The sequence below is a fragment of the Pseudochaenichthys georgianus genome, chromosome 9, assembly GCF_902827115.2.
Source record: "Pseudochaenichthys georgianus chromosome 9, fPseGeo1.2, whole genome shotgun sequence".
NCBI lineage: Eukaryota > Metazoa > Chordata > Actinopteri > Perciformes > Channichthyidae > Pseudochaenichthys > Pseudochaenichthys georgianus.
Genome location: NC_047511.1, coordinates 39121599 through 39135343, shown reverse-complemented (window position 1 = coordinate 39135343; position 13745 = coordinate 39121599). Strand labels below are relative to the sequence as shown.

The 13745-nt window shown below is 42.2% G+C and overlaps 1 protein-coding gene across 2 annotated transcripts in view; it reads left to right on the top strand.

Annotated features, from left to right (window-relative positions):
- Nucleotides 1-13001, top strand: part of tcf7l1b (transcription factor 7 like 1b) — a 33161-nt gene extending 20160 nt beyond the window's left edge. The window contains exons 5-12 of one of the 2 annotated variants that reach the window (XM_034091795.2): nt 5496-5631; nt 6164-6266; nt 7641-7724; nt 10142-10279; nt 10421-10580; nt 10673-10780; nt 11168-11219; nt 11764-13001. In XM_034091795.2, the coding sequence (XP_033947686.1) occupies nt 5496-5631; nt 6164-6266; nt 7641-7724; nt 10142-10279; nt 10421-10580; nt 10673-10780; nt 11168-11219; nt 11764-12242 (1260 nt within the window). In that variant the 3' untranslated portion in view covers nt 12243-13001. Of the gene's footprint in view, nt 1-5495; nt 5632-6163; nt 6267-7640; nt 7725-10141; nt 10280-10417; nt 10581-10672; nt 10781-11167; nt 11220-11763 lie in introns of both variants that reach the window. The other variant, XM_034091793.2, reaches the window with a different exon arrangement.
- The last annotated feature ends 744 nt before the right edge of the window (nt 13002-13745 follow it).

Here is a 13745-nt window from a genome sequence, read left to right as displayed (position 1 = left end):
AGAAACATTGTAGAAGAAATCCAACTGTGTTCTGGCAGAAATCTTACTCACATTTTCAGAATAATAAGTAGCCTTAACTTTAGTGTGCTTAAATATGTACTTCCCTTAAGCTTGGTATGTTTGTTCATCTACCCTTTGTAATTAAACGTTATTTAAATGCTTTTATAGCTGCACAAAAAACGTCTACGTTGCATGCTTAGAGGTTGCTTTGTATTTTAGTTTTACGTCATTACTTTAATGCTGTTTATTTTGAGTATTGAGTGCAATTGAATAGCACAGTTCTCATAACTAGGCCGTTCGAGGGCAACCATCTTATATAAAACACTTACATTGGCAGAAAAAGATTATACAATAGTATTATTGACTTAACATGCAGAAGGCTTGAAATAAAAGGTTGGGAAATGTATTGAAAGTGTAACCAACTCCGATTAAACACTTAAATTGGCAGACAAATAATAATCAATAGCCTTATTGTATTAGAAATCATAAGATGTTTTGAAAGGGGTATAAATGGTGGGGAAGTTCACTGAAAGTGTAACGACTTTCAGTGTGTGAACTAAAAGAGGAAGTCGCTTGATCTGCTGACCTGAGACTCCAGGGTCACTTGATTAGTGGGAATCTGTAACACCGGGCGCGCTGTACTCCGGGCGCAGGGCACAGAGGAGAACCGCCCCGCTGTGGCCGTGCCCCCCACTCTGGGCCAGGAGCCCATTGCCCCTCTGCTGCGCTGCTGCTGACAGGGAGCCAGGCTGATTATGTGCTCATTACTCCAGCGGGGGAGAGAGGGAGGCAGAGTGGGAGGGGAGAAGCAGGCTGGCTCCCCAGGCCTGCAGGCTCCCCAGGCCCCAACACTGCACTAATGAGAGTAGGGGGAGCGGATGGGCACTCGCGGGGGGCCAGGGATTACTGCCCAGGGCCAAGAGGAGCCAGAGAGAGGAGACACCAGCAGGGACTCCTGAAGCAGACCTGTGCTCCTGCAGTCATTCTGCAAGCATGTGTTAAATCTCACATCGTTGTTTTGCTTTTTTGACGGACTGGCACGGTTTGGAGTATCTGTCCAAATCTGCTTGTAAGCACATCTTATATGCGTGTCAAATATGCATAATGTTGGTGTACTGATAAGGCTACAGTGTGTTAGTGTTCAGTCAAGAGCCTCTGCAGATTAATAAATAATCCACCGGCAAGCCTGCGCATGAACACAATATTGATATTTAGACTTTTGAATCACATCACTCCCACATGTCTTCACAGTGATCAAAGTCATTGTGTTCGGTGAATGGGGATCGCTTTCTTCTAATTCTGGTCAGTTGGAACGAGATAAGAAGATGATTAATAGAAATCGGTTGGATCCCAAAGTCCAGGGAAAGAGCATCCTGTCACTGCGCAGATTGGGTCCATGAGGCCTGTATGCTAATCAGAGCCTGCTCTGGCCTGAGATCCTCAATTATTCAACAGACAGGTTTGTTTAGCATTCAGTTGGTATTGCTTTTGGTAGTAATAGGGGTGGTGGTGGTGGGGTGGGAGGACTGCGAAGTGAACGCACCACACCCATCATACATACACACACGCATTCACACACACATGAGCACCCCAAAACCCCCAGATAGACCCCTGTGTTCAGAGGGCTGCCTCATCATGAATAATACATCAAAGGCGCTGCAGGGCCAGGTGATGCAGTATGGGGAACATGTCAGCCCATCAGTAGTGACCGAGTAGAGGAGAGGAAGAGGAAAGGGAAGAAGAGGAGAGGAAAGGAGATAATAGGAAAAGGAGGGGAAGCAGGAGGAGGGGCTGCTGTCTGAATCATGTGTGACTCATACTCCACAACGCACCAGTTCAGAGTCATTAACACTCTGCTAATAATGATGTCAAGGCTGCATACTGCTCTCATTGAGGTTATCCAGTCACTTGCAGTCATTTGTCCATAATACCTATTCTCTGTGTCATTACAGAGTACACTGACGTGTACTGTTATTCTGAGTTAGGAGGAGCTGTGACTCTGTAATGGGGTGGAACTGACCAGGGTTATCTGGCATCACATTTGGGCTAATCCTCACTTGACAGAGACACAAGAATCCCTCTCTTTGTCTCAATATGGTATTAGCATCCAGCATAATCAAGGTATCGAGGGACACGTCCTTTCAGCTAGTTAGTCCGCGAATAGTTTAAGTGAATTGAAGTGGTAAGGTCTCGAGCAACAGCATTCCTGAGATGCCTTTTGTCTTGCTGCATGTGTCTGCGGCAATCCAACACTCTCAGGGCGATGTGACACTTTAAGTAGAGATATTAACTGGGAATGTGCCGGGGTTTTCTCTCCCCCAAAGATATACATACACTTGCTTTTCGACCCTTATTCCTTCAGCAGACCTTTGACTGGGAGTCCGGTGAGAGTCTCTCGTTTTGCATTAGGCAGTGAACAACCGGGATCCATCATGAAATCAAAGGCTTTGGGAGGACTGCACTGAATACTGATCTGAGGTCTGCAGCCCTGCTGGGCCACTGCAGAGACGAGATCCTCATCAGAAAGGAAATAAGGAACCAGTGCTTTGATTTCTAGTCAAACTCTAAAGCGGAGAGATTTAGCATCGCAGAGTGAATTCATTACATTTCACAAGATGCCGTTTATTAGTGGCAGGTTTACCAGAGGATCAAATTGATGTACTGAATGTCGGTTAACAAATATTTATCCCGGTCCATGCTTGTGTCCATTATGTCTGTGCTGATTTTAAGAGCCTTCTGAATTTATTTAATTACCTCTGGGGATATTCCCTGCAGTAACATGACGCCGCCCCGCCCTCTATTATTTTAAGCAAGAATATAAATCCCATTGACCCTTTCAGAGGCGACGACCAGACGCAAAGCACACGTTGTCTGTGATGAATGGCATAGTTTTGGAGTGGTTGATTTTAAAGACATACGACACGGTCAGTCCCCTCTCACGTCCGCTTCCTGTTGGCGTTGACAAACAAGGCTTGGATTTCTCAGCATGCCAGGCATTCTTTTCACCCTGTCTTTCCTGGAGTTTTGAAAGGCCTCTGAGCCTCCCACCCAGAATCACCGAGCATAAAGACACACAAAGCTGCGGGGTTATTCAGTTTGTTCTAAGCTCTCTTCCCCATCGGCTGTTTGCCTAGTAATTCAATTCAGATGTGCAGGATCCAAAAACATGTTTGCTTGAATGAAATCCACCCCTCCACCCACATTGACCAAGGACTGTGCTTTTCTTAGCGCCGTTCCAAGTTGGACAACCAGGCGAGGTACTGCCACCTCGGTCTTTTTAGTCTCAAACCCTCTTAAGAGACAGACATCTTTTCTCTCAGCAACTTTACGCTGTTTTCTTTTCCTTTTAAACCGCCCTGTTACTATTTCCAATCTGCTCCTAGACCAGTCTGGGGTGTTTTTACTTGCTATCTGAGAGGTATGCTCCACTGCAGGCCTGTTTGTAACAAGCACGTCTATGTAAAGAGCATGATTTCTGTCTGTTGATGTAGATACCATCTGGTTCCAGGTTGCCCTTTATCTGTCCTATCACGTAGATGTTGTTTATATTTAAAACATGGCTCAGGTTCCTTGTGGTTTCCCTATTACACTTTGCTCATGGATCATGAAACCAGACATATGAAGCTCTTATGGTCTAGAGGAATATAACCTCTACACATAGAGCAAGTGAAAGAAGGCATTGATATTTAAGTGTTTAGTTTAATTTATGTTTGCACGACTAGTGTTGTTTTTACATTTAAAAAAAACGCATCTCAGGGCTCTGGAGAACGTGATAAACTAATACAGTTTAAAAACCGATGCTGATTTTGATTGATCACATTTACAAATGTTCCTATATAGAAAGAGGAATTTGCTTGATGAAGTAGCCACCTTTATTCCTTGGAGAGACAGTCTGGCAGGTAGTATACGGGTCGGAATAGTTTTGCATATGTGCAACCTGCATACTTCATTTTCCTCCACATTTCTGTCGGCCGTGCTTAACAGAAAGACAGCCTGGAGTTGAAACTAGTGCCTTCAAACTTAGAAATGATGTGTAGAGCACACGATTGGTGTATTCCAGGATATGAATAATTAATATGCATCATTTCAAATTCTCACTGAAGTGCTTCCCAAAATGTGTTGGCACCCAGGTCTAGAGGTCTCAAACAGCCCTCACAATATAGGGAAAATGCAGGCGTATTGTACATTAAGTAGAACAACAAAGCACAACTCAAATATACATGACATGTGGGACTTGGGATTTCAACCCAGCAGGTCAACGCTACTTCTGCCATGAAGCTTCATCAAAGCCTTTGACTTATGCAATTGTGTTCACTGCGCATCATCATATGCATTCACCTTGTGTGATCTTAAGTCTGGAAGAACCAACAAAAAAGAAGCAAATTGATCTTGATATAGACATGTTTAACACCGGTACATATTGTTTCACCCCGTCTGGCATTACCAGAATCAAAGCCCGCTTTACACATTGCAGAAACCAATTTGCTTAAGATTTAAAAGGAGGAAAAGGTTGGACCGTACATAGAAAAAAGTGGCTGTAAAAAAAGCAAAGATTTGGAACAATTCTGAGCAGCGTGAAGCAAGAGAGTGTACAGAAGTCTCAATGCAAACCTTGTTCCCCAGCAGACCACGTTGGAGAGGTTGAGAGGGGGGTGGGGAGGGATATTGAAGAAAGGTTAGCCAGGAGGAACAAGACTCCTTTCTCCCCCCTTTCCCCCCTCCACCCCTTGACCCTCCCATGTGACAAGTTGAGCCAACAAGTGCTCTATTCAGCCAGGCAGCCAGGGGAAATGACTGTGGTGCTGCGCGCTGCCTAATGAAAGTAGAGACGCTGGTTATTATTATTGTCTTCATCCGACTCGTCGTAGCTGTTTTCGCTCCCATCTCTGAGAGTGTTGCTGAAATCTCTCCGCACTGCATGTGAAAAGCCTTCTGTTCTTCGCTAGTTATCTTACAGAACTTCAAATGTTTTTCTTATACCCACCCATGGGCGTCTGCTTCTTCCCATCATCTGTCAGACAGAGAGTATGTCCCCACTTGTTTATGGGTATTCAGTTTGCCTCACACTGATTGTTTTTGTTTGTGGCTGTTTTGACTTTTGGAACCAGTAGCACCGTTGTTGTTCTTGTTGGACCGAACAAGCAGTTCTCTCCTCGGCTAAACAACCGTAATGGTCTTGGCATGCGCCTGCAGGGCTTTTTAGTGTTCCTTGGTGCTGGTCCAGATTGCATCACAGGGCCGCCGGTCACACGCTCAGACTGATGTGATGTTTACCGTAGACGGCATGAACACATGATGGCCTATTTTCACCGTGCATTTCCTTCCAACAATGGGCAACAGAAATAATGTGCGGTTCACACTTTAGGATAGTTGAATGCTTGTTACAGCCACAAGAAGAGAATCTTTTATTTGACTGTTTTGGGTTGGACACTTGAACATTGGCTACTTCTTGCTTATAACTTCTACGTGTCTGTTTTTTCTTTCTCCATCAACAGTCCAATAAAGTCCCAGTGGTGCAGCACGCCCACCATGTCCACCCCCTGACGCCCCTCATCACCTACAGCAATGAACACTTCTCCCCCGGCACGCCGCCCTCACACCTCTCCCCAGAGATCCTCGACCCAAAGACAGGTAAGGTCTCAATGATAGGCATTGATTTACTTCACTGTGTATCTAAAAGTGATATTACATTAAACAAAATGGTCAGCGATCTCGACAGCTGGGTGTAAAAAAAGATTTTTGTTGTCATATGCTTTAGTTGGTTTCAATCCGTGACAGTTATGATCAATATTATAAGTGACAGTTTTCACTAAATATTGCAACATCCACAGAAACCAGGAAGCAGACATGCTCATGTGTTTAAATGAACACAGCAGGGTCAAGAAGTTTCAAAACGGAAACATTTTGGGAAAGAAACATCTGGAAATGACTTTTTTTCCGATTTGGAAATGTTGCAACTATTAGACCATAGCTACTGTACTCTGAATATCTTGTGTGGAGTATCAACAGTTTAGTGGCAATCATAGGCAATGCACGTTTATTTAGATAGAAAATATGACAGAGATGTTAAATCTTGTTATACATACTTGCCTTATGTAAATGTCATGTCACCTCAGCAGGTATGGGCTACATTTTAAAAGTGTCTTTCTTCCGTTTTTGGCAGGTATTCCTCGGACACCTCACCCGTCAGAGCTCTCCCCGTACTACCCCCTTTCTCCTGGGGCGGTGGGGACCATCGCACACCCTCTGGGCTGGCTCATGCCACAGTAAGTCACTTTTATTATTGTCAGCCGTCCACTCTGCTAAATTATTTTTTTATTAATTAGAAATCACAGCAGATATTAGGTCTTAATAAGGTCTTTATTGTCATAAGCACAGTAGCTACAGTGTCGTCATGGCAATGCAACGTTTTAGTCCCAGGCTCCTCCAACAATGCCACAACATATACTTAAGACCATAAACAATTTAAAAAACAATAAAATAGTGCAAGAAGAAATGTGCAAGTAATGCAGATAAATACAACTATATATATGTCATTAAATAAATACAGTCTATTTGGGGGACAGTAAAAATAACAGTATAGCTTTTCAACAATAAAAACTCACGTTAGATACCGTTATTAATCAGCTGTAAGTTTTAGTTTGTTCGAACTTATTCATTATAATTATTATACACAATTGTATAAGAATGCAAACATTAAGATCTGTTCTGTTTAAATTGATTATAGTCTATTATCAATTCAGGTTAAGAAGCGAGTGTTGCTTGCATCCTATTTTAAAGGCATTTATTTTTATACTAAAATGCAACAAAAAAAGGGTTTGATTCTATTAATCTTGTCTTTTTTATTGCACTTTGGCAGCAGATTCCTGAGTAGCTTCAGATCTCAGTTGTCTTATTAAGCCTAATTTATACTTTTGTAGCAACACTATTTTTATATAATGGCAAAGAAAGGGTTCAGAGTCTTTTCTTTTTTCCCTGTGTCATATGTGGCAGCACTGTTCAATGTTTCTTGAAAACATTACCCACTGTAGTATGTGACGTGTGAATAAACTCCAACTCTGTATCAACATCACTGTTGTGTAGCTTCAGTTAAATACTTGTATGTGTGTAGATTAGAAAGAGGTAAAATAAAGGATCTGCAGTATTTTATGAAGTATTAATCGTACAAAGGTCAGTTTTATACAAGTAGAAGTGTGTATTTACCTGGCTGTCAGTAGGCTACGCCTCTCTATTTGGACTGGTAGATCTCGGCAGACTGGCAACTTTAAAAGTAGCTCTCGGTTAAAAAAAGGTTGGGCACCCCTGGCATAGAGTGTTGATGTTAGCTAATTCACTGTGTGGCTGACTGCTTGTGGGGAGTTAAGTAAAACAAGTTTTAAAACATTTCTTGAAATCTTTGTTTAAGTGGATGTCCAGTTGTTATGCCTGTGCAGGTGCATCACACCAGAACAATAATACTTTTCAACATGAGGAATCTATGAATATGTATGGGTTTTGTCACGGCTCTCGTAATCAATTGCAACGGCGCTGTTCCACAAGCAGGAGCTTTGAGTTGATGAGTAGAGGATTCGTGCTGCTTAGTTCGAACCACCTCACACACTCTCTATCTTTCTCTCCCTCTGTCTCCCTCTGTCTCTCAGGCAGGGCCAGCCCATGTACTCCATCCCTCCGGGGGGATTCCGTCACCCCTACCCAGCGCTAGCAATGAATGCATCCATGTCCAGGTGAGCAGATCATGTTCGGCAACACCCCCACCCTCCCTAAGGGGGACATCTAATATCTGCTGCTTCTGTGACATGTTGTAATCACATTTACCCTGGCAGCCATTTCAAAGGTTAGGTGAAAGAAATGGCTGGTGTGCACTTTTATACTTCCATTTTTAGACTTTTTGTAAGCAGGGGTATAGTTTTGAAAAAGGCTTTTTCGCACAGGCAATGGTGTCAACTGCAGCTTCTGAAACAGTGTGAAGGCACTATTGGCATTCAGCACTCCTCCTCCTGTCTTTTCTCTCCGAGGTAAACTTCTGTGGTCAGGCCAATGTTCTGAAAACACACACACACACACACACACACACACACACACACACACACACACACACACACACACACACACACACACACACACACACACACACACACACTCACACACACACACACACACACACACACACACTCTCACACACACACACACACACTCACACACACACTGCCGAGATAAAAGGGCTGAGAATCGATAACGACAAATCAAAGCTGATCTGAACCTACGTGTCCAATCAGACTACACTCTCTGACCCTTTTTTTAAATTGGGAAGATTTGTAGTGAGCCTTCCGGTGTGAGTATGAGATGAAATATTCAGCAGGGTCTCTGTGATCAATAGGATGTGTAGCTCGTCCTGAGACGGACTCACAACAATCACAACACACGTTATAAGAGTTTTTACTCCACTCTAGGCGTAATATTTCGTACCTGCAGAATATTGCACTAATCCATCAAATGTTAACATAAACATGATTTCAAAAAGGTTTTATTTTTGGCACTACGGTGGAAATACCTTATTCATGTCTGTCAGGGTAAAATTGATAACTGTTGATTTTACAAACACATTTTCTGAATAATTAGAAAAAAGCCTATTAACTGAATTTGACTGATAGATTTTTCTAACAACTCTTCAATTGTATCTACCGCGTTGTTTAATTACATTACATTACATTACATTGCATTTAATATTAGAAACACAATGATACAATACAGAACTGTATATATAATCTAGTTCACTGTAGATCAAATTATAATAAGCCTAAAACAGTATTGTGCTGTTTACAAAAGAATGGCTGTTTAGGCCTAATATTTAGAAATGCACTGAGAATGCCCTAAAAACAAAATGTAGAATGCATTTTCCATATATTTTAAGGTAACTGAACATTGAAGCATAGCACTTAAATACTATAAGCAAATGTTTTTTTAACATGATTTGTAATTAAAAGCTGTTTTATCTATACAGCAGTTTGTTGATACAGTAGATCCAAGCGGTTTATTGCCATAACTAGAAGGACTATAAGCTGTTTGTTCAAGAAGATATCACCTTTAAACTGTGAGTATGGAGTAAAAGAACAGCCAGTAAGAATAAAATATTGGCAACAACAAAGCGCAGTACATTAATGCTAATAGGAGCATTATGTTCAAATGTGGATCTTGACTGCATGCCATCACTGGGAGCCGTATGGAGAAGCTCATCGGGGACTAAGTGGATGTTTACAGATTTAGCCGGTATTGGTTTATTAACTGGGGAATGATTTGGCCCCTCCTTGTTTATACAACATCAATTATTAAACAGTTAAAAAAAGATGGAAAATAAAGCAAAATATAATTTCTTGATATATAAGTCGACTTCATATATGTACACACATTTTTTTTTTTACCTAAGGTGAGATTTTAGATTCAGTCAGATCAGATAAATATTAAATAAGCAGCCAAAACAAGCTTTGAACCCTGTTTCTGTGTGAGCAACCTCGCCTCAAATGTTGTTGTACGGTTGTTGACGGTTAGAAAAACCTCTGAGTAAAAGTTATCCCTGGGTTAGTCCATACTGAGAGTATCAGGAGGTAAAAATGTACGGACAAGGCAGTACAAGGCCACACTGTGCTTTGTTTCTCATGACAGCCTGTGTGCCACGTTAAAAGAATTACAACAGAGGAATTTTACAATCTTGCAGAACCTCGAATGTGTGATAGAAGGATATGGAGCTTAATTCCCCCCTGTTCATTACAATGCTCCATTGTATTAACAATTGGAAATAAAAGAGAGACACTTTTGTTAAGGTGTTCTGTGTGAATGGCTGTCAGAGGAAAGTGGTTTCAGGTGTCACAGCCATGCAGTCACCATGGTTACAACACACTCCACATTTCTCCAGCCATCGCTGAATAAATGGGGCTTTTGAAGAAGTCTTTATCTGAACAAAAAGGAAGCATGTAACTCATTGTGTGTATGGATTTAGTCTAGACGCACACAGAAGTTGAATTTCCCCCCAGAGGGTAAAGCAGGGTGGTTACGTGCCAAGTTAGGGTTACCCTTTGCCGTCAGGTTAACAGAGGTTAGCTGTTAAACTCGACTGTTAAAATGTCTCCTCCTGTCGCCCTCACAGCTTGGTGTCCAGCCGGTTCTCGCCTCACATGGTGTCTCCGCCTCCACACGGCCTCCATCAGACCGGCATCCCCCATCCGGCCATCGTCTCCTCGGGAATCAAACAGGAGCCCCATGACATGAGTCCCTCGATGCATGCGTAAGAACACTTAAAATAATCTTTTAACTGCATCAAAACTTGCTTTCATTACAGCCTCCCCTGTCTTCTCTAATTGACCAGCACATCTGCATCATTTACAGTTTATGAACGGCATGTTTTTTTTATGTTTCGTATTAGCAGGAAATCCCCCGTTCCTTCCAAGAAAGAAGAGGACAAGAGGCCTCATATCAAGAAACCTCTGAATGCTTTCATGCTGTATATGAAGGAGATGAGAGCCAAAGTGGTGGCCGAGTGCACTCTGAAAGAGAGCGCTGCCATCAACCAGATCCTCGGAAGACGGGTAAGTAGCGCGGACACAGATGTGCACGTGAGTTCATAACAGTGCGTGTGGATGTTTAGCAGTCCTTTGATGTCTTTTTTCTTTGTCCACAGTGGCATTCCCTGTCAAGAGAGGAGCAAGCCAAATACTACGAGCTGGCCAGGAAAGAGAGGCAGCTTCACTCCCAGCTCTACCCCGGGTGGTCAGCGCGAGACAATTACGTGAGTAGCTTATTTCCATGACAAGATATTCAATTAATGAGTAAAGGACGTTGTTCAATGTTGTACCATGTTCAATCTGAATTTTCTTTAAAATAAAAAACATCTATATTGAATCTGACTTTTCTACATCCAACTCACTTTGAGAAAAAAGATTATTAATGTAACCCTTTTAGAAGGGAAGGTATGGTCATTTGTTCTGGGAATGTCATTTCGAGCCTGAAACCTGACAAACAGGCTCAGGGTTTAACAGGTTAAACATGATTTTCCAAAGTCACATTTGTCTATATTAGTTAATTACACACTTGATGTTATAAATTAATGTTGTTTAGATGGTTTTACTTTCACTATGAAAAACAGCTTTTTCACGGCATTGTTTTATATGTGCAGGGAAAGCGGAAAAAGAGGAAGAGAGACAACAAACCCGACTCGAAACCAGAAGGTAAGAGGCCTTTCTTCCTGATTGCCTTTATTTGGTTTGTGTCGTCACCGACTGGAATGAGTATTAATAACTGTAGAAACAGCAAGGGCAACATGCGACTATACTACGATATTATATTATTTATGATCTTCCTTTTTCTGCATGGATTCCTTCTTCACTAACACTTACTAACTTCTCTCCCTGCCTCTATACTTCGACAAGCAGCTTATGAGGTTCAGTGCTAGTAGCGGCAGGTATGTCTGCTGTTGTGCAACCAAAACAAGAAAGCTTTATACTTTTGGGTGCACATTTTGTGTGTCACATTCCTTCTTTTTTTTTGCATAACTAATGCATACCATCTGAATATCTTTAACATCATGTTCCACTCTCCCTGTTGCAATGTGTTTTGGAGTTGATTCGCCATGTTTCACAACTTCCACTGCCATCGTCGTCACTGTTTGGATGATCAATTCTGTCACGGGCGGCATTGAGGGACATGAACCAGATTCTGAAGCCAGCAGCAGATCCATAATTCAGCTTCTTCCTCCTTTGTTTCCCCCCTCAGACTTCTCCATTAGAAGCAAGAAGCAGTGCGTGCAGTACCTGCCGTCGGAGAAGATGTGTGACAGCCCGGCCTCGTCCCACAGCAGCATGCTGGACTCCCCCGCCACGCCCTCCGCGTCCCTCGCCTCCCCCGCGGCCCCCGCTGCCACTCACTCCGAGCAGGCCCAGCCGCTATCGCTCACCACCAAACCAGAAGGACGCATGCACCACCACTACTCTCTCGCCGGGAAAGCTTCTGGATCTTCTTCCTCCTCCTCCTCCTCTTCCTCCTCCTCCTCTTCCTCCTCCTCCTCTTCCCATTCTCACCTCTCCATCCATGGTAGCCATTCGACACCCATCCTGAGTCGGCCAATCCCCTTCGCCTCCCTGCACCACTCCATGCTTTCCCCTCCTTCCCCTTACCATCAGGCGGCCCTTCACTCCCATCATGCCTTGTTCCAATCGCAGCCCCTCTCCCTGGTTACCAAACACAATAATTAAATCTGCACAAACGCCATTTTTACCCCATTTATTGTGCTGTATATTGCTTTTCTTTAAAAAATAGTTATTAGAACCGCTTTTTTTCTAAATAATGAAAAGGAAGAAATATTATTGGTCAATATTTGACCGGCTCCTTTTCTACATCTCTCAATGAAAAATGAAATGTATTTTTTGTAAAGTTTACTGCAGAACTGGTTTCTTTTTTGATGCATTTATCCAATGAACCTCTTGTATAAAAGAACCAATGTACATAATGTTTCTTTATAAAAAGAAAAAAAAGAAACAAAAACATGTTTGCTTTTTAGCCAAAACCTGATTAATGTTAGTATTGAGTTTAAGACATAGTACTGGCCAATAATTGCAGCCCCCCCTTTTTCAATTCACGAGTGTGTGCCCCTTCTTTGACATGTGTTAAATAAACATTTGAAATTGTTTCTTAAATGAAATGTCTCTTTTTGCCTTTTCACGTTCCATCAGCCCGTGTTTTTGTCATTTAATAAGGTTATGTGGTTTGGATTAATATTCCCACATGAGTGACCACAGTGCATAACAAGTCGATAACTGTGTTTTGTAGGTGTTACAAATGTACATTTAATGAGCAGTATAATTGTATTACAGCCACGCCTAATTGAATAGAAATCCATAACACACCTGCCATTTCGTAGTCTTCTGCGTTCTGCTTTAGTTGTACATCTTCATAAAATCCTTGCTGATGGTGGCAGTGAGTTTAATGTTTAATAAAGCAGAATTAGGCTAACCACACTGGAAAATAAGTGCCTGAACCAGGGTAACAAAATGTGATGCCGAAAATAAATACAAATAAAAAAATAATAGACATCTGCTCCTTCTTGGAATATAACGTCCCACAACAATGACAGAAAAGCAGGTCAGCCCCATCCCATCCCAGAGAACCCTCTTGCACTTTCACTGCATCTTTATTCACCGTTTGGCATACTGCTTAGGCTTTAATTAACTCAGAGGTAATGGCATGGAGCCCTGGGGACCTCATTAGGCGATTCAATTAGTGAAAAATACACAAGGTAGGTTACAGTTTTTGGTGGCTTTAGAGATGAGGAGGAGTGCCAGGGATGGACCAATTATGGCAGAGCCTGGAGGAGGGGAGGCAGGCATGGACAAGCCCAACTGATACAACCCCCCGCACCTTTCCTTTTCTACAAACTTAGAAACGTAACCAAGAACTTACGCACAGGGAGATCTACAGTACAGGGGAACTTTACTTTTTAACAATGCATTTCCAGATATTAGACAGCACTATGAGGCAAACTGTACCAAAAGAGCACTCTGGGTTCATTAATAAACTTAAATGCCACAGTTATTATCTTAGTATTGACAAATTAAATGAAGTATTTTACTGATATGCATTTATTAGATAGTATTTAAATTGTGTGTCAGAATGAATCGTGAGTGTCATTAGACAGAGTTATCTCTCTAATAAACACTGGAAGTACAGAAAGGTGAAATAAGGATGTGTTTTCGTTTCTG